Here is a 26,576-nt window from a genome sequence, read left to right as displayed (position 1 = left end):
TGATCTGAGCAGTTTGGTTCCATAAGACCTTACCTCAAATTTACAAATTTTCCTTTGGAAATTTGTGGTAAGTTCCTATGGGACCAAACTGCTGAGGTCATCGGTCCTTAGGCTTACACTCTACTTTAATCTAAGTTTAACTTTCTTACGCTAAGGACTACACAAACACCCGTGTCCGAGGGAGGACTCGAACCTCCGACGGGGAGAGTCGCGCGAACCGTGTCTAGGCGACATAAACCGCTCGGCTACCCCGCGCGGCTGTCAAACTTTACGAATATGTGTACGAGTATCTGACATGCTACCGTAGCCACAGCCCGTTAGATACTGTCGCCACCAGTTACAGCGCTGTTTATATGGTAGCTGGACAAGTGCGAAACGATGCTCATTTAATTCTTACTGTGTTTCTGTTACGTGCAGGAAAATCAAAAGTGGAAACTTCGTTACCGACATGAACTTACTATCCGTCTCTGGTACAAGCAAACCGACTTCTCAGGTTAACGATTTCTGTATTCTGTTTCGTGTGACCTAAGGCGCTGCTGTGTCGTTCAAAGTCGTAACGAGAGTGTTGTACAGACAATGTGTACCTCGATTATTGGCCACGTTACTCACTTGTAACACACAGTAATACGGCAGCGCTGCTCAGCGGATGCCTGCTAAAATAGCGTCACAGAAACAAGAGCGGCGCGCCAGCTGCCCAACGATCAATAATGTCAGACCATGTGAGTGAAGGGATGTTTGCCTTCGCCACACGATATCAAACGACGTCTGCAATCGTGAAAAGCAGTCAGTTTTGATTTTGAACACGCATTTAAGCCGTTTTAGTTCCAACTAGAATCAGTGCAAACAGAGTGCCGATTGTCGTACCGGTACACATGTCGCATTGCTGACGTAAAGTCTAGGTGTACCAAGGTAGGTGCCTGATGAAGATCAGACGAGAACAATATTTAACACGACAGGTACATTGTTTGTATTTAATGACTTGCTTTTCTCGACGTTGGCAGAAATCCAAGGAGCAAAAGTCAGTTTTGTTTTAAGTGTTGTTGGTAAAGAACCGTAGACCTATCCGTAGCACCTAACCTTTTGCCGTTACTTCGTTTTAAGTCTGGCGTCAGTATTTACTGTTAGCCCATCAAAGATATTCCTTACGAAATGCAAGTAAACTTCGTATGTAAACCAGAACTATCTGCCATTCCTGTTTACCTTTGTCGCAAATTCACATCAACTGGAAATTCTATGTCTTCATAATTAAACCGCTAGACAGTTCTGTATTGGTAACACGTTAATTGTAGCAAAAGAGAGAAAAAATGCAACAGTATAAATATGCTAAAACCCTATACATACACACTACTTTTAATAAGTGACTACAAAGGTTTATACAGCTACACTTCCACTGCAAACTCATCTCATTGAAGTGGCATTGGACTAATATGTAAGTTGTATCAAACTTACTTTAATGAAGAACTTTTTATTTATTTATATTGTTCAGGAATTTGTACATTGTTCAAAAAACAGCTATACACGTAGGCCTATTATAAATAAGCGGCATGGAGCACTTTAAACAGATGGATTGGCAGCACTGATTATAAACCTGTTTGCTATTAAGTACTAGAAAATAATTTAGATCAATAACGATTCACTCATTGAATTGTTATTTCTGAAATGAACCATGTTCTTGTGAAAATAGAAATTAATCTTCCTAAAATTTTCGTGGTCATTGTAATGCATTGAGCACTGCACAACAGTTTATTACCACACCAAAGATTTACCGGGGCAAACTGCCACATTCTAACTGGGGTTCATACATCACAATAATTTCATCAGCACACAACCACCAAAAAAAAATTATTAATGCAGCGTTTATTTACGGCAGCACCATCCATTTTCTGCTCTGTCATAATATGTGATCCATATTCATCATTGGAAAAAGAGTCCATTGGACAAATGTGGTGGTTTGATGTGTTAAGTCTGAGGATTTATCGTAGTTGGCATTTGGAACATTTTCCTCTGTTGATGTGAATGATATTACAAGGTTTGCAATTAACTGTGATCGGTCTTCAGTACAATGGTCTCACTGTTAAGAGATGAAAGAGTGTGGTACTTTATTGCATTAAGCTAATTTTCAAGAATGCAGGGAAAGGGAATTTCACTCATCATTTTGTTGCTGCTGTTTTCATGTCAGAAGTCTAGTGTAATGCTGCTCTATCCTGTTCAGGCCTCTACATCTAATAACTACTGCAACTTACATCCTGTTGAACCTGCTTACTGTATTCATCTCTTAGGCTGCTTCTGATTTTACACCCTGTATTTCCATCCAGTACTAAATAGTTTCCCCTTTGATGTCCAATAACGTGTCCCATCAGCCAATCACTTCTGTATGACTTTAATAAAAGAAATGAAAAAAAAAGTTATCAAATTTTAAAGAATTACATCTGCAAACACTCTACAGGAAAGGAAGTTGTCACGAAAGAGTGTCCACTCTAGCAGATGTCATAGACATCAAATTTAAACTCAAAATTAAGCCTTCCCTGTCTGTCTACTGTAGAATCAGATAGAATCCTGAAAATTCCATCTTTCTCAAAATCTGACACATTGGGAACATTAGGCCACACAAAAAAAATCATGTGATTCCATCTTGGAATGCCACTTCCTCAAAAGTGAAATTTCATCATCAGTGATAACATGTCCAACACTATTTTACACTTTTCTTTGAAGGAAACTTCACTAAAACATGTTTTCCATGGAGCTGATGTGTCAAATAACAGGGAAGGTGCTGTTCAAAGTCACCCCTTGAAAGACAAGCCTTCATATTTTACTTTTTTTACACCACCAAAGAATAAATTATAATTTTATGCTTTCTGTAAGTGTTCATTCAAGTGTTAACGTTGCTCATAAAACTCGTTTCAAATTCTAAACTCAAAAATGCTTCTAATAATAGGCAAATGTTTTTGCGGTTGTGAAGGAACTTACAATTCTAGAAAATTATTTTATTGCCTGGCATTGGTATACAATGTTATTTCACATCAACTGTCATATCATCTGAAAGAATCGATTATTGGCAATATTTAACAACTTTGGCCCTAGTTCCATATTTACACACTAGAGTGCAGCATTTATTTTAAAAAGACACTAAATTGCTGTTCAAAGTCGCCTCACCGTTCAAAGTCACCCCGCTTTATGGTACATTTGGAATAACGACTGAGTTGTCATGTAGGCCTATATCACACAGAATTGATAATTGCTGACGTCCTGTACATTGAAAGCCTTAATCACATTACAGATATTGTGTACAATATCCAGTCTATCCTTACATGACGCGTCACCAACAACTATACACTCTCCTTTTTTTGTGACAGTTTGCAGTAAATTTGCTGTGGTATTGTTGCCTGTTTATTAAGTGACTACATTGCCCAGTGCTTGAGGAGAAATTTTATGAACATCTGTGTCCTGTTGCAGCTTCTTTTGTTCTTGCTTTTGCTGACAATGCTTGCTTTCTCTAGCCCTTTTGCACTGCTCTTCATTTTCTGCTATTGTTGCACTACTTCCCTTCTTTTGGTGATATTCTCTCTCTCTCTCTCTCTCTCTCTCTCTCTCTCTCTCTCTCTCTCTCTCTCTCTCTTACTGCTTAATTTTTCAATGTGTTTCATCTTCACCTGCTAGCTTCATACTCCAGTATTGCCAGATTACTCTCCCAGGTGTATCAGACATGGCCACTAGATTTAGTGGTTTTTGGAGTAACAACAGACTGTCATGTGCCTAACAAAATGAAACTTACAAAATGCTACTCCTCATCTTTGTAAAACAAACATTAGTAGACGAAAATTGATTCTTTAAGTTGACTTAATTGATGATGAAATTAGAGCATAGAAGTTCTCTCTGCAGAAGGAACTGCTTCATAGCTTCAGCACAGAGAAATTAGCTTACATTGTTACACATGTGGTGAGAACTGCATGTCTAAACCTATTGTTGGCAGCAATTTTCAATAATTTTGGCAATATTGCTGGATAAGAGCCACAGATGCTAGGTGCAACTATCAATCGTACCAACTTTGGAAAATACTTTCCTCTTACTCTGGAAAGAAAAAAAGGTAATGTCACATGTCTAACAATAATTTTAAAATTTTCATCTTTGACAAGAATTTTAAAATTTTCATGTTTGCTGTTACACCAGTCTTGATAGTAGATGAATTTCTGGTGGTTAATTTTGTTGTATGTGGCAAATACATATAATCATCTGTCATTTCACATTTCACATTCATTAGCTTCTTGAATAGTGAAATACACATATCTTGTCCAAAATATTGTGAAATGCCCCTACAATGACATTTACAAACTGCAAAGTTTTTATTGTAACTACTGTGTATTTTGTATAACTTGTTTCTTTTGGATGCAGGCATTGCTGGTACTTCAAGAACTGAGACTCTTGTAGAATGTTGTCATGGATACATCAACGATTCAAGAGTTCACTAACTGCCATAGATTTGGACCAATGTTTTGGATTGCAGTGCATATTGCTCTCCTGTTACTGTTCAATAATGTGCTGACAAAAGGTAGGTTGGTTACCAACTGCAGTATGCATCATATATTCATTAATATGCTTATGAGAAACAGAATCAGCACACTTACCTATTGGTGTGTGGGAAGTCTTCAGTCTCGTAATGGTGGCATTGTGTTATGATATGGTCTCAGCAAGACAGCGACTGAAGCATTGGTGAACAGTCCTGATTTGTGACTACTCAGCTGCTGATCACAAGACATAATATTGATCATTATTGGGTGCCACCCAATACCCTCATATTTGGGGAGTGTTCCTCAAACTGTTCTGACATAATGTGGGAGTGACAGGTTGGTAATGCATCTTGCCAAAGGTACAGATCACACATAGAGTATCACAGACAAACAGAATCACATGATCAGACTGTAATTTTCTATAAATCAATCGCCATTGTGAAATGATGGTAGGTGTATTATGGACCTGGTTCATCCTACATAAATGCCCCCAAATAACAATACATCCAGAACCTGCCTGAATGTTGCTCTGATGGGATACATCACCTCATGGTTTTCTGTGAACTCGTACCTTACCACTGGCATTCAACAACATATTTGGCAACTTGTCAGTACTGGTAATTTTTACTTATGCTTTGAGTGTCCAGTGGCAGTGTGAGGTCAGATGCTAATTAATCAATGTGACACATGGTAATTGTATTGGATAATGGCTTCTGTATCCTTCCAATAACGTGGTTCAGGGTAATATAGCTGCTCACCAGTTAGAATGAAATTTTCACTCTACAGCGGAGTGTGCTCTGATATGAAACTTCCTGGCGGATTAAAACTGTGTGCTGGACCAAGACTCGAACTCAGGACCTTTGCCTTTTGTGGGCAAGTTCTCTACCAACTAAGCTACCCAAGCAGAACTCACGCCCCGTCCTCACAACTTTAATTCCACCAGTGTTAAAGAGTGGCTTCCAGACATCATGACAAATGAAAGACTTTGGCACTCAAGTGAGTGGGGTGTTTTCAGATATCATGATAGTCATCAGCATAAACAGTACAGGGAGGTATAACATGAAAAATGCTTTAATTCTGCCAGTACCTCGTCTCCTACCATCCAAACTTCACAAAAGCTCTCCTGTGAACCTTGGAGAACTAGCACTCCTGAAAGAAAGGATATTGTGGAGACATGGCTTAGCCACAGCCTGGGGGCGAAAGGCAAAGGTCCCAAGTTCGAGTCTCGGTCCGGCACCCAGTTTTAATCTGCCAGGAAGTTTCATATCAGCTCACACTCCACTGTAGAGTGAAAATTTCATTCTAGAAACATCCTCCAGGCTGTGGCAAAGCCATGTCTCCACAATATCCTTTCTTCCAGGAGTGCTAGTTCGCAGGAGAGCTTTTGCGAGGTTTGGAAGGTAGGAGACGAAGTACTGGCAGAATTAAAGCTGTGAAGATGGGGCATGAGTCGTGCTTGGGTAGCTTAGTTGATAGAGCACTTGCCCGCGAAAGGCAAAGATCCCGAGTTCGAGTCTCGGTCCGGCACACAGTTTTAATCTGCCACGAAGTTTCATATCAGTGCACACTCCGCTGTATAGTGAAATTTCATTCTAGAAACATCCCCCAGGCTGTGGCAAAGCCATGTATCCACAACATCCTTTCTTCCAGGAGTACTAGTTCTGCAAGGTTCGCAGGAGAGCTTATGTGAAGTTTGGAAGGTAGGAGACGAGGTACTGGCGGAATTAAAGCTGTGAGAACAGGGTGTGAGTCCTTTTTGGGGAGCTCAGTTGGTAGAGCACTTGCCCGCGAAAGGCAAAGGTCCCGTGTTCGAATCTCGGTCCGCCACACAGTTTAAATCTGCCAGGAAGTTTCTGCTCACTATTTGTTATTCACTATTGACTTGATGAGCGATTTCCTACATCACATATTCATTGTTGCAATCTGCTGTTGTCATTGCCAGCCACTACATCAACAGCTGTCATGTGTAGCACATTACACAGTGGTGCATAAAAAGCTCAGTTCTGTTACAGGCTTGGAGATATAGTATCTCATGCACTGAACACCAATGAACTGACTGTGGTAATATGTACTAGCATTTTTCATCTTATTCCTCCCTGTACTGTTTATGCTGATGACTATTATGATATCTGAAAACACCCCACTCACCTGAGTGCGAAAGTCTTTCATTTGTCACGATGTCTGGAACCCACTCTTTAACATTAGCAGCTTTCTGATGTTCAGACAGCTTACAGGAATGCAGCTGGGTGACATTGATAACAACTGCTGATATCTGAACAGGTGCACACTCCATCAGTTTCAAGCCACAAATGCAGCAAGAGAGCAATGTACAAGGAAATTTAGATGCTCGGTAAGACAGACACTCACCTTACGAAACCAGAGATCAACCTTTAGACCCTCAAAGGGCCCTAATCTTATAATGTCATCAGGAAACATATTTATTCTTCAAGATTGGCTAACTCAGCTGTCAAACTTTCAGGGTCCGAGATGACATGGGCCCTGTGATCCAAAGTACAAATTACCCCTTGTTTCAGCAGCTCCATACTGAACTGAATGTTCAGGTGGATTGGATGTATATATGTGTTTGGAAAAGCTATTTATGTTCTCTCTTCCATGAGGCTAAACAACAAAAATGTTGACTATGTCTCTAAAAAAGTCTCCCGATGTCAATGCCACCAGCTACAGGGTACAGTCCTGAATATTTTCCATGAGCATATTGGCAATAATAGGTGACAAAGGACTCTCCATCACAACTCCATATGTGTCTCTTCATAGAACTGGTCATTGAATAAAAAGTAAATGGAAGTCAACAAATGTCAAAATTGGCTCATTGAACACCAAACCTAATGTCAGCTAACTGTAACAAATCAGGCAGAGAAGTGCAAGTGAAGAAAGAGACCATATCACAACTTACTAAAAATTAGTCATGCAAATGCTCAAGGTCATGTAACCCATGACAAGGGCAGTTCTACTGTTAGATTGGACAAGCAGGTTTATTTCAAAAGATGCAGTGTTTGCTGTCAGATCCAGCATATCGCAGACTCAGTGCTGACCTGATGAAAAGAGTTGATGAGAAGACTTAAACTACCTGAAGAATAGTTCATTGTCGCAACAGACTATCAAGAGACTCCACCTCTTCATATAAGAGTAGCACTTGCTATCTACATCCTCACTTATTTGCTGAATGTCTTCCATCTTTGTCTTCCTCTACAGTTTGACCCTCTACAGCTCCCTCTAGTACCCTAGAAGTTATTCCCTGGTGTCTTAACAGACATCCTATCATCCTGTCCCTTCTTCTTGTCAGTGTTTTCCACATATTCCTTCCCTCTCTGATTCTGTGCAGCACCTCCTCATTCCTTACCTGTCCATCTAATCTTCAACATTCTTCTGTAGCACCACATCTCAAATGCTTCAATTCTCTTATGTTCTGGTTGTTCCACAGTCCATGTTTCACTACCACACAATGCTGTACTGCAAATGTACATTCTCAGAAATTTATTCCTCAAATCAAGACCTATATTTTATACTAATAGACTTCTCCTGGCCAGGAATGCCTTTTTGCTATTGATAGTCTGCTTTTGATGTTCGCGTTGCTCTGTCTATCACTAGTTATTTTGCTGCCTAGGCAGTAGAATTTCTTAGCTTTATCTACATCATGACCATAGATCCTGATGTTAATGTTCTTGCCGTTCTCGTTTTTGGTACTTCTCATGACTTTTGTCTTTCTTCGATTTACTCTCCGTCCATGTTCTGTACTCGTTAGACTGTTCATTCCATTCAGAAGGTCATGTAATTTTCTTCACTTTCACTGAGAAGAGCAGTGTCAGCAGTGAATCATATCATTGATATTCTTTCACCTCAAATTTTAATTCCACCCTTGAACCTTTCTTTTTGTCCATCATTGCTTCTTCTGTGTATAGGCAGAGCAGTAGTGGCAAAAGACTACATCCCTGTCTTACACCATTTTTAATCCCAGCATCTTGTTCTTGGTCTCCCACACTTATTATCCCTTCGTGGCTCATGTATGTGTTGTATATTATCCATCCCTCCCTATAGCTTACCCCTATTTTCCTCATAATTTTGAACATCTTGCACCATTTGATATTGTCAAATGTTTTTCCAGGTCGACAAATCCTGTTGTGTTTTGATTTTTCTTTATTCTTCTTCCATAGCCACAGCATATTTTGGTGTCGCATTGTAACCCCCACCAGTAATAATAATAATAATAAATGGTTTATTCATCCATAAGAACTTTTATGGTCATGGTCATAGTCTGTTTATAAACATATGAATGTTAATAAGAGTTTAGAAAGAAAGATAAATTATACACAACAACATTAAAAAATTGTTGATGGTATACAAACATTTATCAATTAACAGTTGCTGTAATTTTATCTTAAATATGTTTCCATTTAACAGTTTTATGTTATTTGGAAGTTCCAACAGAAAATGGACTATGATCTGTTGTTCTTTTATTACTAAATTTTATGTGGGAATCCTCTCTTTTTGTTGTATTATGATGATGGATTTCACAGTTGATTATACTATGCTCCATATTTTCTTTAAAAAACAGTGTAGGCCTGAGGACATATGATGAATACACTGTTAATATGTTATATGTAATGAAGTATTCTCTACAGGACTGATGTTTACTGATATTAGCTATTACCCTAATTGCTCTTTTCTGAGCTCTGAAAGTCCTATCCATGTATACCATTGGTGCCCCATCCCAAAGCTTAATACCATATTATAGGTGGGAGTGTATAATTCCAAAATAGATTGGACTTAATATGGGTGCCACTGTTATGCTAGAAAGGCGTTTTAGCAGGTAGATGCTACAGGAGGGTTTTTTTTCCCCACATGTAACTAATGTGCTCCTTCCATATAAGATGTTCATCTACTATAATACCAAGGAACTTATATCAATCAATTGTTTCAACTGGTGAGTCTAGCTGAGCATCCAGTTTTCTTTATTTATAACTTAGCAGGAATGCCATCAGAATTTTATCGTCCATATTTAGTGCCAGTTTGTTTTTTTGTGAGATATTCTGTGGTGAGGCTAATGGTCTCTGTATTATTTTGCACTGCTGACTGTTTTGTAGAGCCCAAATTTATGAAAGAGGTATCGTCGGTATAAATTACTAGGTCTGAATTTTGTGGAATTATTGTATCATTTTGCTGTACACAATAAACAAAAAAGGCCCAATAATGCTTCCCTGAGGGACTAAATGGTTAAGAATTTTATAAGACAGTTTTACTGTGTGCATGCATCCCCCAGTTGTATGATACAGCTTAACACATTGTCTCCTGTCAAGCACGGTAGGCTCTTAACAAATCTAATTGCACTCTTCTGACTCCATAAGTTTCTAATTTATATAGAAGAATACAATGATTTACAGAGTCAAAAGCCTTTGATAGGTCTAAAAAGCTGCCAATAACTATGTTTCCATCATCAAGTTTATTCAATACCACTTGAAAAAATGTAGCTAGAGCTGTTATTGTAGTCTTGCCCTTCCTGAAACCATGCTGACAGCTTTTTAATAGATTGTACCTGCAGAAAAATGATTCAAATTGATCATGAATTAGTCTTTCCAACAACTAAGTATTGATGTCAACAAAATAGGCCTATAATTTTGTATATCAGCAGTTATTCCCTTTCTATGCACTAGTCTTATTTCAGTGAAGTTAGGAAATGACCACTGGCTGAAAGAGCTGTTTATTAAATGTTGTAGTGGCCTTATTAATTCATTACTGCATTCTTTCAGAAATTTGGCTGAGATGTCATCCCAGCCAATGGATGTATTTGCTTTTAAGTTGCAAGTGGTTTTCATGATTTCCAATTCTATAACATACCTCAGGAAGAATGAATTACTGACAATATTAGAATTTAGCAAGTGTGGTGGGTCAATCGCATCCTCCCTACTCATCTTTCTAAATTTGTCTACGAACTGCTTGCATTCTTCCTTTGGATCACTCAGCAGTTTTTCATTGCCTCTTATTATTATGTTATTGCACACTGCATTGTTGCTCCCCTGCTTTCCGTATTTACTATACTCCATGCTGTTCTACTAACATTACTGGATTGCCTCATCTGTTCTGCATACATCTGTGCTTCCCTGTACATTTTTCTACAGGCTTTTTATTTATATTGAAGGTACTGCAGTTTGGTGTCTCCAAAAAAGAATCTATAAATCCTTTATATCTTCCTTTACTTTTATCATGTTAGGGGGAAGTTTAAGATTCTTGGAACTGTCAGTTTTCCTTAGTATTTTGACCACTGGGCACGCTTGATTAAGACAGTGGGTTAATGTTGTACAAAATTTGTCCAACTTTTCATTAATATCTTCTGTTTTATATAGGCCTACCTGATGCCAGTTTGTGTGTGGCAGGATTTTCTTTAAAGTATGATAGGTTAGCTTTCTTTCATAGATAAATAGGTCCCCATGAGATACTATTTGTTTGTATGAAGCTTAGGGCTAATTCACTATGGTCTGAAATATGTTTCTTGACAGTTCTAACTACAAGGTCTTTCTTGCTTAAGTTTGTAATAACATGATCAATACATGTTTGAGAGTCCCATGTTATTCTTGTTAGTGTTGAATTCAGAAGGGCTTAATTATAGGACTGTAACACATCAATATATCTAAGGTAATTTATACTATTAGTTAAGAAGTCAATGTTTACATCCCCGTAATATTATAATCTGTTCTGTTATGAGGTGAGAGTTTATCAAAAAGTTCCTCTAGATGACAAAAAATTTCTTCCATGTTACTGTGAGGGATCTGTACAGGCTAGCTATTATTAACCTACTATTTCTGAGCTTTATTCTTATTGCAACATACCAATATACATCAAGAGCTCCTTGTGACAATGGATGGTATCCATCCCTGGATGTGACTGAGTGAGCAAATCAAGCTGACAATCCCCACTGAGTATTGCTGATGTAATTGCGGCACTGTGTTCTGGTGGCACTAGGTTGTGTACTGAGCAGGTAGAGAATGGTGTGCAGTTGGTTTTCATGGAGGCTTATGATACAGCACTGCCCATTGAATGAGGTTGACTAATAATGCTGAGGAGGAGCATCACCTCTGCTTGTACTGACACTTTCTCCCCATCCAAGGACATCTGGCTGCTGAAAATCCACTCTTTCCTCTTGGCCTTGGCATATAGAATGGAATGATGTCACCAGGAGGTGTTCCACACAATTCTGTAGGCTGGACTTTGAATAGCATTAAGAGTCATTATCTCTTCCTAAGTCAAGGAAGTCCCATGATTGTGAAACTTTTCATGAGTGCTTAAATTGTCACTTCGGCAGTTGTTATGTTTAAGTTCACTACACTGCAGAGGCTCTGGTGGAGTATAGTGGATCAGGATGAGACCTAAGCTGCTAGGAGGTCACAAAATCCCTTTATTAATTTATTACAAGCTCAAACCTGGCTGTGGCTGGAAGTTGGGCTTCGATCTACACACCCCATGGCAGTGAAGCACTGCAGTAGGATAGCAGGTACTGTAGTGCTAAATGTAGACAAGGCATGGCATGGTTTTACATCACAGACAGTTCTGGTCAATGGACAAGCTGTGTCGGGCCTGATGCAGCTGGCTGACTGCCTGCTGAGTGTAGGATGCTGAGTCCCAGCTGGCCATGTCAAGTGATGTGTTCAGACATCCAGGGAGTGAGGATCGAATCAGTGGCTTCCTGGCAGTGACGGGATGGTTTAGAGGGCCCTAGTTCAAACCTCAGCCCATCAGACTGCAGTAGGACCCCCTTGACATGCGGTCATGTCAGGATGATGGCAGAGTGGCAACAACCTAATGGTGGTGGCATGCACAAAGACAGTTGACGACTCGATGATTCGCTGTTTCGATCCATTCCCAAGGCGCCTAGATGGCCGATATTTATTTGTGGAAAAACAGGTTTATTGTGGTGTTGCATCTACATAAGTTACATATGCTGTGTGCCAAAGTGCCCTTGGTTACACGAATCATCCAGGTACTGCCCGGCAGGTAGATGATGCTGCCTGTTGACACTGTGGCACAACACTGGGACAATGTATTGCCATAAGTGGTCTGCTTTATGACATAGAGCCCTTCTGCCCAGATATACTGAAAATTGGATAGAGCATCCACAATTGTTATCTACATTGTTCATGGGAAGGAGATGGCAAAGCTCACATGCATGAATTCCCACAGGTGTGTGGAGATTGGTGGTGGGGTGAATTCCTTTGGTGATGCGGTCAAGTGCTTAACTTTGTCACTACAACTGTTGACTATTGCCATGCTGTCCTTGTCTGTTGTATCCAATAGTCACAGTCTATAGCAAGTTCCTTCAGTATTATCATTCCATGGTTCTAGTGTGATAGGTAGAGGTCATAGTGTTTGAGGGATGACCATGTGTTAAAATTCCTTAATATACTCATGCATCTGCATGGTTTTAACAACGAGTTAAGGAAGTGTGAATAGCTGTGGGAAGATTGCACAGGCAGTCACTTTGGCCTGTTACAATATAACCACTGCAAGCCTTGAAGTATTAGGTCCGCAGCTATAATGCTATGACTGTAAAATGTGTTATTGCCTTTATCATAGCATTTTTCATCTAAAAACATACTCCGATTTTGCTGTCTTCTGTCCCCTCCGTGAGCAGCCTGACAATATGTACATGTTATTACATTGTAATGTGGCTTGGTAATGAATCAGGTAAGCAGTAGTGCCCAGTGTTATTGACCAGAGCTTCATATATAATCATGAATAAGTGGATCAGTAAATGTTTCTGAGTGATACATGATGTTTGTTAAATTCCTGTGTTCCTCTTTTATAATAGCACCACATGGTGATACACCTGTTGCTAACATTATCGGGCAACCAGGTGTGAAGTTTGTTAAAATGGGACCAACTTTGAGACAATGTATTAAGTTGTTAATTGTTGTTTCACAGCAAGGCATTTCTCATTTATTTGACTTTTATGTTTTAGTTTGTTAACAGGTATACAGTGGACACTGCCTGGGATGTTGATGTGGTGTAATAGTGCTTGAATGATTCCAAAGACCACAGGGGCAGCAGTTTGTCAATTGCTACCACTTTCAATTCCACACTTGCATTGCAATCCAACATTTTAAAGTTTTGGAAAGAATGTTCTTAAAATTTTCAGATGCTGTTGGTGGTTAGCTCCAGAGATAATAACATCATTAAAGTAGTTACTTTAGGAAGATTTAAAAATTGTTAGTATGCTGGCTTTTATAAACTTGTGCCTCATGTAACATAAAAGAATGTGAGCATTTGATGAATAGCATGTGAGGTAGAGAAGAAAGAAAAATAATGGATACCTAGATCATTATAGTTATATTCTAGTTATTATACTTAATATATTTCTTTCTTTCTTTGCTGTCTGAGAATGAAAAGAATAAGAAGACATATATGTGTGGACTTCAGAAAATAAGTTAGATATACTGAGGTGAGAAAAGTCGTGGGATAGTGATATGCACATATACATATGGCCATAGTATCATATACATAAGGTATAAAAGGGTAAGTGCATTGGCAGAGCTCTTATTTGTAGTCATGTGATTCGTGTCAAAAGGTGTCCAATGTGATTGCACGATTGTGGCTGCACTACAGGAATTAACAGACTGTGAATATGAAGTGGTAGTTGGAGCTAGATGCATGGGACATTCCATTTTGGAAATTGTGTGGGAATTCAGTATTCTGAGACCAAAGAGTGTGTCAAGAATACCAAATTTCAGGCATTACCTCTCACCACAGACAGTGAAGTGAGCAACAACCTACATTTAATGACCGAGAGCAGCGGTGCTTTCATAGAGTTGTCAGTGCTAAGAGACAAGCAACACTGCATGAAATAACTGCATAAATATATGTGGGATTAACACTGAATGTATCCGTTAGGACGGTGTGGCCAAATTTGGCATTAATGGGGCTATGGCAGCAGACAAACTGACTCAATGAGTGGCTTTGCTAAACGGCATGACATCAGCTGCAGCACCTCTCCTGGGCTTGTGACTATGTGTGTTGGACCCTAGACAATTGCAAAACTGTAGCCTAGTCAGATGAGTCTGAGTTTCATTTTATAAGACCCGTTGGTAGGGTTCTAGTGTGGCACAGACCTCATCAAGCCATGGACCCAAATTGCCAAGAAGGCACTGTGCAAGCTGGTGGCTCCATAACAGTGTGGGCTGTGGTTACATGCAATGGACTGGTCCAACTGAACCAATCTTGACTCTAAATGGTTATATTCAGCAACATGTTCCCAAACAATAATGGAATTTTTATGGATGAAAATGCGCCACCTCACTGTGCCACAGTTATTCGCAATTGGTTTGAGGAACAGTTTAGACAATTTGAGCAAATGATTTGGCCACCCAGATCACCCAACATGAATTCCATTGAATATTTAGGGCACATAATCGAGAGGTTAGTTTTTGCACAAAATCCTGTACTGAATTGTGGATGGTTATAGAGGCAACGTGGCTCAGTATTTGTGCAGGAGGCTGCTGACGTCTTCTTGAGTCCATGTCACATCAAGTTGCTGTACAATGTATGGCAAAAGAAGGTCCAACATGATATTGGGAGCCCATGACTTTTGTCATTTCAGTGTATGTTGTCCCATGCCAAGGCCTTTGCACAACAAGAGTGGTGCATTGTCAGAAGTGAGTATATCTTCTGGGTTCCTTGCAGACACAGTTCTCCTGCAATACTGGTAACTGGCACATCACATTGTGCTATCAAAATACCCCAAATTTAAAGAATGTGGTACATTAAAATTCTTGTGGGCAAAATGTCAAAAATGTACACATAATCACTGTGAAAATTCTGGCAGTGTATGCACCAATTGCAATGACATGTCCAACTGTAATGAAATAGTGCCAATTGTTTGACCAAGGATGCACAGATGTGGATGATGCTGAGTGGTAAAGAAGGAATATCTTGCACCACATAATTTCCATCTGTTTGACAAGCTGAAAGAACGTCTTGGGACAAAGTGATTTATCTAACAAATGGCTCTATCACCAAAGAACAGATTTCTATCACTGAGAAACTGAATGACTGGTAGAACATTCTAATTATTGTTTCTAGAGAGTTGGTGAATATATTGAAAAATAGTGTCCTCCTGAAAGTGTAGTGCAACATTCAATAAAAGTTACTTGGCCTACCATAATAATGTGTAATGTACTTTCGGGAAGTCCCCTTGTATAATGAATTTCGCTTTGTAATGGAAGAAAAGGGCAAGGAGCAAAACATGCTTTGATTTAACAATAAGATGGAAGGTAATCCAACATCGATTTTGCAAATAAATTATCATAATTTTTGCTTTGAGAGATATAGGGAATCATAGCATAAGATTTGTGTGCTTAGCATATTTACTTGTCAAAACCATGAGTAAATTTTTCATCTCTGTTGTTCTTATGCATTCTTAAAGAATATTGGCAGACTTTTTTTTCAATGTTTTTATGTGTAGGAGTCAAAATGTAACTCAATCTTTGTACCTGGTACTGACCATTAGTCTAAATGTTTTTTTTTTTTTTTTTTTTTTTTTTTTCCCCCAGCTGAGCCACAATTTCTTTCTGGAAAGGAACATGTGACAACCAAAGCAGCAGAGCAGTTGCCACCAATCTGGTGCTATCAGTGTGAATCCATGGAGCCTACAGGCCCTTGTGTCAACCTTTCAATTAATGCATCCCATGACTTGGGTACAAAATGTCCGAAAGAACGTCGAATGTGCATGGTGAGATTTTTTTCTGTGTTTGTATAGCACATGTAATATTCAAATTTTTTATGGAGAAATTGCAACAGTGTTCAGTGCTGCTTGCAGAAATTGTTAAAAACTATCACACACATCATTAACTATTTGTTGTGTGTGCAAGGGCACATATACGAAAGTTTGTGGGGATGTGGGGCCCTAGACCAGGGTGTGTGGAGTATTTTTAATATTTTGGAAGATGAATGCTGACTTATGAGTAGCCATAAGAAAGTTCCAGTTAAAAACCTAGGCAATATTGATGTTTTAATCATTTCTTGAAAGAAAAACATCCAACTATACTATATTTTTTCCTCTTCCTGAAATTGTGGATTGTTTGTGTGGTAGTGAAACAGGCACAGTGAAATAGCATTCCTATTAATTGTGCCTGTCTGTGACTCAGTTCCTTCTCTATGTGGTGAATAGCAATCTGCTGTTAAAGGAAACTTTTAGTGAGTTCCCTTCTCCCCCACCCCTTGCCTTCTCCAATGCGCCACTGCATTGTCCTATAAACACTATGTTTCCTAATTATTATTTCAGTGATACTTGATATGTTGAACATCATCTGTCATGCTCACTTGACAATAAATGCTGAAGTAGTAATCTAGATAGGGTCACATACTGACTTGTATTCAATATTCCTTACATGTTCGATAGTTTCCTTTAATCCTCCGGATAAATCGGTCTTTTTCTTTGACTTCTCTGCAAATAATTCACATATATTTCCCATTTCTTATCACCTTGTAGTCCTAGCTATTCAAATAATATGATGGGTTTGTGAAGTTTACCATTGATCCTGTAATTGGATACTATCAGGTTGTATTATTGTAAATTTATCCACATGTAAAGAGTGCTGCCAATCTATACATGAAGTCCAAATACTATCTTCCTTGTTCTGCATTTCCATACAGTCTTTCAGCAATGCTACGTTGTTGTAGACAACAGCTCATCAGTCAAAAATCAGAGTGTGATGCTGATGTCATTTGAGAATCACAGGTGGAAAATATCCCAAGTAAATCACTAAAAATCTTGTTCTTCACATATCTACAATGTATTCAGTCTCACATGTAAAAGTTGACAGGACAATAATGTACAGAGATACAGTCAGTGCCATGAAATTTGGAACCAGATTCTACATTCATAAATCAATAAATGCTTCAATAAAGAAATTCAAAAATGTTAATAATCATATATCATACATCACAATCCAGACTCGCTGTTAGACTTACATTTCTAAATGCACATGCACCCATAGAAGATAAGGATGATGTGAAAGAAGAATTCTGCAGTCAACTAGAACACATGTACAACTCAATAAGTAGGCCTAATGTAAAAATAGTGTTAGGAGATATTAATGCCAAAGTAGGAAAGGAGGAATTTCACAAACTAACCACTGACAATTTCACCTTACTCGAGGAAAATTCATATAATGGGGTTTGCCTTAAAAACTTTGCAATGACATATAGTCTCACACTAAGCAGCACAAAATTTCAATGCAAACACATTCATTTAGGGACTTCATTATCACCAGAAGGGTTACTAGTGAATGAGACTGACCATGTTGCTATCCAAAATAAGATTCCAAAACAGTGTTAAAGATATTATAAGCTTTAGGGGTGCAGATTGTGACACTCAAAAGAAAACTAAATAGACATAGAATGGAAAATACTAGATACAACATAGGAAACCTAGCAGAAGAAAATGCAACAAAAAAAACTTACAAAATAAATTGGAAGTAACCTCAAAAAAGTTATAGTGTTCAGTAGGGAACAATAAGATGTCAAAAGCAGATTGAGACACCTGAAAACAATATTCAAAAGGTAACTTCCAAAGTTATAGGAGAAAGAAAGTGACCTAACAAAATTTAGTTTAACATAAAGTGACACGAAAAAGAGTTGGAGAAAGAAATGTGAGGAAAATGTAGATTCAAAAAAGGAAAATAGAGAGATACTTTAAATCCCGTAAGAAACACAACAAACCCTAAGACAAGAGGAAAGGGAATGCTATAAAAGTATGATAAGAGAAGTACAGGATGATTTCAAGCATCACAGATCAATGCAGATGGATCAAAATATAGGTAAATTTTCTAAAATGGAGCAGCTTACAAATGGTCAGCTGGGGAAAATACTGACCAACAAGAGTTACATACAATAAGAAATGGAAGACATACTTTTCACAAATACTCAACTTCTATAATCCACAGTCTTTATTTAAATTTAAAGAATCTGGTACAGCTGATGTATAAGTCATCACCTCTTCAGCAAATGGAATACAGCAAGCAATAAAGAATTAAAGGCATATAGTGAAGACGAGACATACAATGAGTTATTATAGAATGGAGGACTGCAGCTGGAATTAGAACTACCGTCTTTAATAGAACAATTTGGAAGACTAAAATCATACCTACAGACTGGAAAACTGCAATTAGGTGCTCAGTATTTAAGAAGAATGACCCCTTTGTGTGCAATAACTACAGAGGAATTGCTGTACTGGATATCACTTATAAAACCCTATCAGAGTGCCTATTAAACAGACTGACCCTAATAACTGAAGACGTAATTGGTGATTACCAATGCGGTTTTCAAAGAAATAGATCTACATTGAATCATTTATTCACTTATGATAACTTACACTGACAGACACTCCTAAATATAATGAGGAAATTTGAAACACCATCAAAGCTAAGCGGATTACTTGAAATCTGTATAGATGAAACTACATTATATAAAGACAGTGTGGGAGAAATTGGAAATTTCAAGATGTTCACTGGATTGAGACAAGAGTACGCCATTTCATCTATTTTATTTAACCTCATCTTACAGAAGATTGGTAGATGACTTAATAAAACTAATCCACAAGGGATCCAAATGCAGGAGGTGACCATTACAAGAATTGCCAATGCAGATAAATAAGTAGTTCCAAAATAGAATTACTCAGAATGATACAAAATTATTATAAAATTGTGAGAAAACAGGATTACATGTCAGTGGGGGAAAAAAACATAATATTTGGTCATACATAAGAAAATCCAAAGTGATGTGCCTTTGGCAGCTGACCACTTCAAGTAGTTAGGGAGCCGTTTTAAGAAAACAATAGAATAGAAATAGAAATAGGTACCCATCTAAGAACACCAAATGAAACATTTTTTTGTTTTGTCAAAATATTAAAGAACATAATGCTTACTAGTAACTTCAAAATCTGCTTGTATCAGTCAACTGTTATGCCAGTAGCATATACAGGATTGAAGCACTAGAATTCAGTTAGAAATCGGAAGAAAAACTGTTAATATTCAAAAGAAAAAAACTAAGGAAACATTTTGGACCAGATAAGGAAAAAAAGGATAATGTAGAGAGCTATACAAACTCATAACATCATCCAAAGTGTTACAGAAGAGAATATTCAACTGGGCAGGCCATGTGCCAAGAATAACCAAAAACAGACAACCTAAAGTAGCAATCGGCAGTACAGAGATGGTACAAGAGGGAGACACAGAATTAGCTGATGAGTAACATCTGGTAGGATACAACTAGGCTGAAGTCAACCCCAATTGGAAGAACAGTGCACTCAACAGAAAGAAATGGAAGAGGCTCGGAGAACTGGCATATGGTTGATTAAGCACATGCTACATGCAAAGTAAAGTACATAATATATCACTTTCACAACTATTATTTCTATGCAGACTGAAAAATACCACTGTAATTTACAAGAAAGGTAGTAAGAAAGAAATTAATAATTACTCCCCAGTCACATTTCTTACTTCCTCCATGAAGTTACTGGAAAAGCTTATGTATGCAAGAACAGTAACACACCTACCCCAAAATAAGGCACTTTGTTCCAATTTTGGTTTTATATGGGTCTCTCCACAGAACATTCCATTTCTCAATTCATGAGTCAGATTATACTAAACTGAAGTAACAAAATATTGGCAACTCATATTTTCTGTGACTTTTCAAAAACATTCAGTTATGCAGCTCACAGTAGCATTGGTATCCAGTGAATTTAGTAACCAGTACATTGGCCATAATTCAAAATCATGCTCAGCAAACTACTATAGTATACTAGTACAACATTGACAGCTGTCCTGCTAAGTAATACTATGTCTGCTAGACAATGCAGTGAAACAATGCAAGTGCTCAATAAAAAAGTAGAGCAGTTCATTACTTTAATGCTACCTTATGAACATCTACAGATATTAGAAAGATCCAAATGGATAGACCTGTCCCCCCCCCCCCCCCCTTGCCTGCTGATTTAAAACTGACTTGGTTTTCAGGTCAGCATTTGTGCACTTACAGGTCATGTGCAGTCCTTTTTACAATTACTTGTGGTAAATGCTGGGCTCTGAAACACTAGCACAGTATATTACTGTTATTTCTGTCATAAATTGCTTCCTGTTAGATCTTATCGAGCAGGCAAGTCCATGCTTAGGAATATAGCTTGGATGTCTAATGCCTTGTTATTTATGAAAGTAGGTAGCATTTTAATTCAAAACAAATACTTTGGCAGCACCCCCTTTACATCTAATTTTCATTCCTATCTCCTGGGTCATTACAGTCTACTATTTGACAAAATTAATCAAATCTGTAATTTTTCCCAGTCCCATTGATAAAGTTTTATATCCTCAGCAATTGTCTTTCATATTGCATCAGAGGCTCTGCACATTGTTATACTAATCATGCACCCCAGAAAGACATTTTGTGCCATGGGTGATGCATCAAAAGTTGTGAGACAGTGTACAAATTTGGATTTATATTCACTTGTTCAGGATTGCCATCAACATTAGCCCAACATATGATGCAGTGTATGATGGCATTGTTGTTGCAATTCCATGTTGTTTTCAGTGTGTTGAGATTCATTTCATGTTTCAATAACTACACACATTACATCTGGGGTGTTTTTTATTTACAGAAGTAGGTGAAATTGTGAAGTCTGTGCAGTTTGCTAAAGAAGGCAGACTAGGATGGCAGTGAGGGAAAGCTGTTACTGCTTGCCAAGTACCTTTGATTTGTATCAGAGCTAGCTCCCATTAATCACTATGCCAAGTGTCTTCAAGGAGTGTGGGAATAATACTCATTCCCACACGAAAGGGATGGTCATATGTTCCACATGATCAGTGTTGCTTTAGTTGCAGTTCTTAACACTTTTGTTAAATACATTCTCATATTATATTAAAAGTAAACCCATACATATTGTTTTACTTATTTCTGACCAATCCTCATCTTGACATGTACAAGAATCTCCAAATCATTCATGTGAGTAACTTGTCAGTTTAATTTGTCACAGTTTTTTCATACAGTTTTTAATTCCATAAGCCTATCCTTTGATGCTGTGTGGCCAGCACATCTGCATGACACAAGATGTTTTTCTAGACAAATTTTTACTTACTGTTGGAGTGGTCACTGATGTTGATCTGACTAACTCATTAAAACTCTCATCAGAAACCAGAACTCAATTACAGTCATTTCTCTTAGAGCTGATGATTGTGTAGCATTACAGGAAACACTCTTGGGAGTTAGAAACTTTAGGAGAAGAGCACTGGCAAATATACACTGTGAGTCAGGGTGTGGAGTAAGTTCAGATTACACAGTTGTTATAAAGACAGTATCATGAAAACTGCAGACTGCTACTCACGTTATAGAGGAGATGCTGAATCACAGATAAGCACAACAAAAAGACTGTGAAACAAAAGCTTTCGGCCAAAAAGGCCTTCATCAGAATTAGAAAAGATACTCTCTACTCTCTCTCTCTCTCTCTCTCTCTCTCTCTCTCTCTCTCTCTCTCTCTCTCATGCAAACACAACTCACATGACCACAGTCTCTGTCTGCTGAGGCCAAACTGCAGTTATTTCATCCTGGATTTTCCATTGTTTGGCAGTTGTTATAAAGTTGCCCATAACAGGTAAAGATCCCACTTCATGTCAGGGCAAAGAGAAGTTAGTCCATTTACTTTAGTTTTGTAATATATAGGATAGATAATTAAATTAACTGGCAACTTTGTAAAGTAAACTTGAGTATTTTCAGTGCGTTATTTTGTGAACATTTATCCAGCTATGAAGTATTAGGCCACATCCCATGTAAGAGTCAGAAGCTGCCAACAGCGAGCGACTTCTGGATATGTGACACTCCAGCAACAAGTGGCAGTATCAGGCTATACACTCTGGTTTCCTTCTTGCAAACAGCAATCTCTTGCTACAAAATCGGTTCTAGATCTGACCAGCTGTTTCTGTAAAATGGCGCTCCTGAACAGAGAATACTGTAGCTCGAGAGTAAGGCAGCAAAATTAGCTTTACACAGGAAAATAAGGCGATAAAGGAGCTCTGTGCATAAAATTCACAAAGGGAAGAACCTTCATAGAGAATTTCAAAATGTATATCATCAACTACAAACTTCACAAGACAAATTCTTCGAATATATGTGGATGAGCAGAGAGAGACGATCAACTATCTCATCAATAAGTTAACTATGAATGTTTGTTATATGACCAAGAACTTTCAACACCCAATAAGTGCGGAAGAATTAATGACTACCGTAAATGTGGAAGAATGAGTACTATTGCACAGGATGTGTCCATGGTGTAATGGAGCGTATTAGGCCAGCAGTGCAGGACATTGTTTTGTCCCAGGTTTGGGCCTGGATATTAATTATATTTTAACTGAGTATTTTTATACTGTTTACACTGCATCTCAAAGTATATATTTTTAAGGTTTGCCAAAGTATTTAATAAATAAGTGTATACACACGTATCCCAATGTATCACATATATTAAATTCCTAATAAACATGATGAAAAACCATGAAATTTCACTGATAATTGATTGTTTGGGACATAATTCATCAGCAATCAGTGTTAATGCCAAGTGTTTCAATTAATCTAAATAATCTGCATATGTAAAGAATACAATTTTTTTGAAAGGAAAGTAAAATGTTTTGTTTAAAAGTAAGAAATGAAACATACTAGAGAAACATTTGATGCTCCTAATTTTCTGTAAATGATTTCAAGCATAATTCAAAATCACATCAAATGTTTCTCTGATCTACAGAGTGGTCCAGAAGAATGTAGACACTCACTGCTAGTCAATATTAATGGAACAAAATGACATACTATTACAATTTTTGCATGGGGGAAGGTTATTTTACTTGTTCAAAGTTACCCCCATTAGCACCCAAATAATGTCGATGCTGCTGAACTGTTGACCAAACTATAGCTATCAGTGTTGCTGGTGTGACAACCACACAGGACACCTCTATGGTTTCTCATAGCTTGTTCAGTGTAGCTGGCTTCTGGTGACAAACTTTGTTGTTCAAGGTCCCCCATAGGTGGAAGTCAAGAGGTGTAATGTGTGGAGATCATGGTGGGTACTCAACAGCTCTCCTTTGACATGTCCATCGTCAAGGTAGATTTTCATCCAAGTAGGCTGTGGCATCTCTGTGGTAGTGATGCAGAGCACCATGTTGTTACAGGTAAAATCTTTCATTTCCAAACACCTCTCAGACTGATGTTTGCAGCATATGAAGATACACCTCACCAGTTACGGTACCTTCAAAGAAGAATGGGTCAATCAAACCGTGCAATGACAGACCACAGCACACATTAACACCTGATAGATTAACATGTTTGTCCACACGAATGTGAGGATTTACAGGAGCCCAGTACACACAGTTGTGGTGGTTTACAGTATCATTCAAATTGAATTTCACCTCATCAGATCATATAACCATCCCTAAAAACTGTTCATCCTCGCAAAGCATGCCTTCAAACCACTTGAAGCACTCCATCCTTTGATCGAGATCATCCTCATTCATAGCTTGCAGCAATCTCAGAATGTATATTTTCCATTTTCAGCCTTCAGAATTTGTCATATGCTTGATCATCTTACCCCACTTTCACATGCACCATGCTTCGCAGTTTTGAGGTGACCTTGTGCACAGTCTGAACAGTACCGTCGGATTCAAATTTATACTGACTGTGATAAATTGTAGTACGGGTTAGAGCCTTTGTATCTCCATTGTGTTTTCATACTTTCAGTACCACTTCAATATGACTTTGCATTGCCCAAGTGACAATATTACTTCATTCATTGCTACACTGTCATCTGTTGGAAAATGCGCACCAAGAGCTGCTGAGAAAACACTGGACTACGCTACCACACAAAATTGCGGTGATATGTCATTTTGTTCCAAAGATAATAACTATCAAAGTGTGTCTACATTTTTATAGACCCCACTGTATTTTATTTCTTTCAATCAAATCATTTCACAACATATTTGACTGATTTCTTTCATTCTTTTATTTTCAAGTTTTATTCTTCTGTTCTCGAAATTCTAAAGTTAGTACTTATTCGAAGGAAGCCTTTTTGACAGTTAAATATCACACCAATGTAGCTTCATATGCTTAAGGTAGCTAAGTCTTGAAGAGATGAACTTTTTGACACTTCATTTATATAGCTAGCACTTCATTTATATAGCTAGCAGCAGCTGTTCGTGAAATATTTCAGTTTTTCCTCAAATTGCTAATTATGTTTTCCCTAATTACCCTGATTGCTTTCAACCTATTAAATATTTTCTTGCAAAACTAAACCTCACGCTGGTCACTTTGATATCCTATTTGCCCATTTCTCTCACTGTTTGGCTATGAAAATTCAGACAAAAACTCATTGTGGTATTTATAAGCAGTCTTGTTTTCGCTCCACTCAAACATTTGACAAAACGTGTCGAGTGTTAATCATATAACAAAATACGTTCTTTTCGCGTGCTGTCATTTCCAAAAAGCCTCATTTCAATATCTTGAATTGTTTACGAAATATGATGATTTTTACAACTACTTGATTCCCAATGCGCAGGAAAGGATTCCAGTGCACTGTGAGGGACTCATCTGCAAATATAACAATAACATCTCGAGAATAAAAAGAGATATCATTCTGCTCTCAACTTTAAATGCAATTTCGATATACTGGCTACATTTCATATGTAATTCTTAAAATAAACAATGTTTATGCTATGTGATTTTACCTCTGCAAACTCTTAAAAATTTCATGCAGTCATTCACTTAGTTTCATGTAGCAGAGTAACTATGACAAATAATGAAAATAAATCCAGTCCTTCATCAAGTGAAGATATCAAGCTGTAAGATGCAGAAGAATCCATTTTCTTTTCACTGAATAGTTTTCTTAGAACTGGATGACAAGTATTTCATAGCATCTGTGGTGTCCTCTCCAATTATTTGCCGAGAAAACTTGTAGCTGCCTCTATCACTGTCATGCATGCTGCAGCGACAAGATTCAAACATGTTTGAATTGAGACATTGCAAATTGTAGCTGAGGACAGGCAGTGCCATGAACATCACTCACCTAGTACACTTCCGTAACTATACTGGCAGTTGTGTTATGCTGTATGAAGCTGTCACGTGCTGTCAGTTGCTTCTGTCACTTACATAGGATGCAACCTTAGTGAGTTCTTTCCTAGTAAAGAGTTATGTACTTGATCTTTGATCCAATATAATAAATAATATCATCTGAGCACTAATTTTAAAATACTGTTGTAGATTAGTAACATTTAATATATTTTCAAATAAATGAAAACCTATATTGATTTTTGAAGACTTTAGAATTAGTAATGGAATAGTAATATTAACAGAACATTACTTAATTCAACAAAAACTATTCTTTGAAGCTGTCACTGACTATGTGGGTATTGTTAAATAGGTGAGACGTTACTCCTACACAACAAGCACTGAGAATTCCACATCTAGTCCACGTATGTGGGCCCTGGAACGCAACTGTACTGAGAGGTGTGATGCAGGGTGTATTATTATTGGTGAAAGAACCAAACTTTATGCATGCACCTCTTGCTGTTCTACATCATTCTGCAATGTAGGATCAGTGGCAAGTGCCTGTATACCTGATGTCAGGAATATTCTTACAATGGCTGTGCTACAGGGAACTGCATATGTATTGGCAATAAACATGTTTTAATACTACCAACATATTTGTTTTCATTGTATACAATGGACTTTTGTCTGGTGCACTCATGAGAAAGAAAGTATGAGAAAAATTAGTGCATAAATTTTTGAAACTGTTAATAGTTTTGCTGGCTAAGGTATGTGTATGACTTTTTGTCCTGTAACTACTCTGTAACTCTCATGTAAAACAGTGACGTACTCTGGTATGAAGCTCAAGTGTAAAGTCATGTTATTGTGAAACACTCACTTTTGACAAATAATTCATTATTTTATGAAAAGATGGTAGAGAAGTGATGTAAAACCATATCATTGTAACAGATGTTGTATCTACAATCAAATGTTGAAGTTTTGTACGAAATATAAATATATTTT

General features: G+C 37.8%; 1 protein-coding gene across 1 annotated transcript; it reads left to right on the top strand.

Annotated features, from left to right (window-relative positions):
- Positions 1-678: 678 nt before the first annotated feature.
- On the top strand, positions 679-26,576 carry LOC126162566 (uncharacterized). Its single transcript, XM_049919157.1, has 4 exons — positions 679-909; positions 4,390-4,546; positions 16,061-16,239; positions 25,948-26,576. The coding sequence occupies exons 2-4, from the start codon at positions 4,435-4,437 to the stop codon at positions 26,215-26,217; spliced, it is 561 nt and encodes a 186-aa protein (XP_049775114.1). The 5' UTR covers positions 679-909; positions 4,390-4,434; the 3' UTR covers positions 26,218-26,576.

Source organism: Schistocerca cancellata, chromosome 1 (assembly GCF_023864275.1).
Source record: "Schistocerca cancellata isolate TAMUIC-IGC-003103 chromosome 1, iqSchCanc2.1, whole genome shotgun sequence".
In the NCBI taxonomy this organism is placed as follows: domain Eukaryota; kingdom Metazoa; phylum Arthropoda; class Insecta; order Orthoptera; family Acrididae; genus Schistocerca; species Schistocerca cancellata.
Note: the sequence above shows the minus strand (reverse complement) of the source record. Positions and strands in the feature narration are given on the sequence as shown.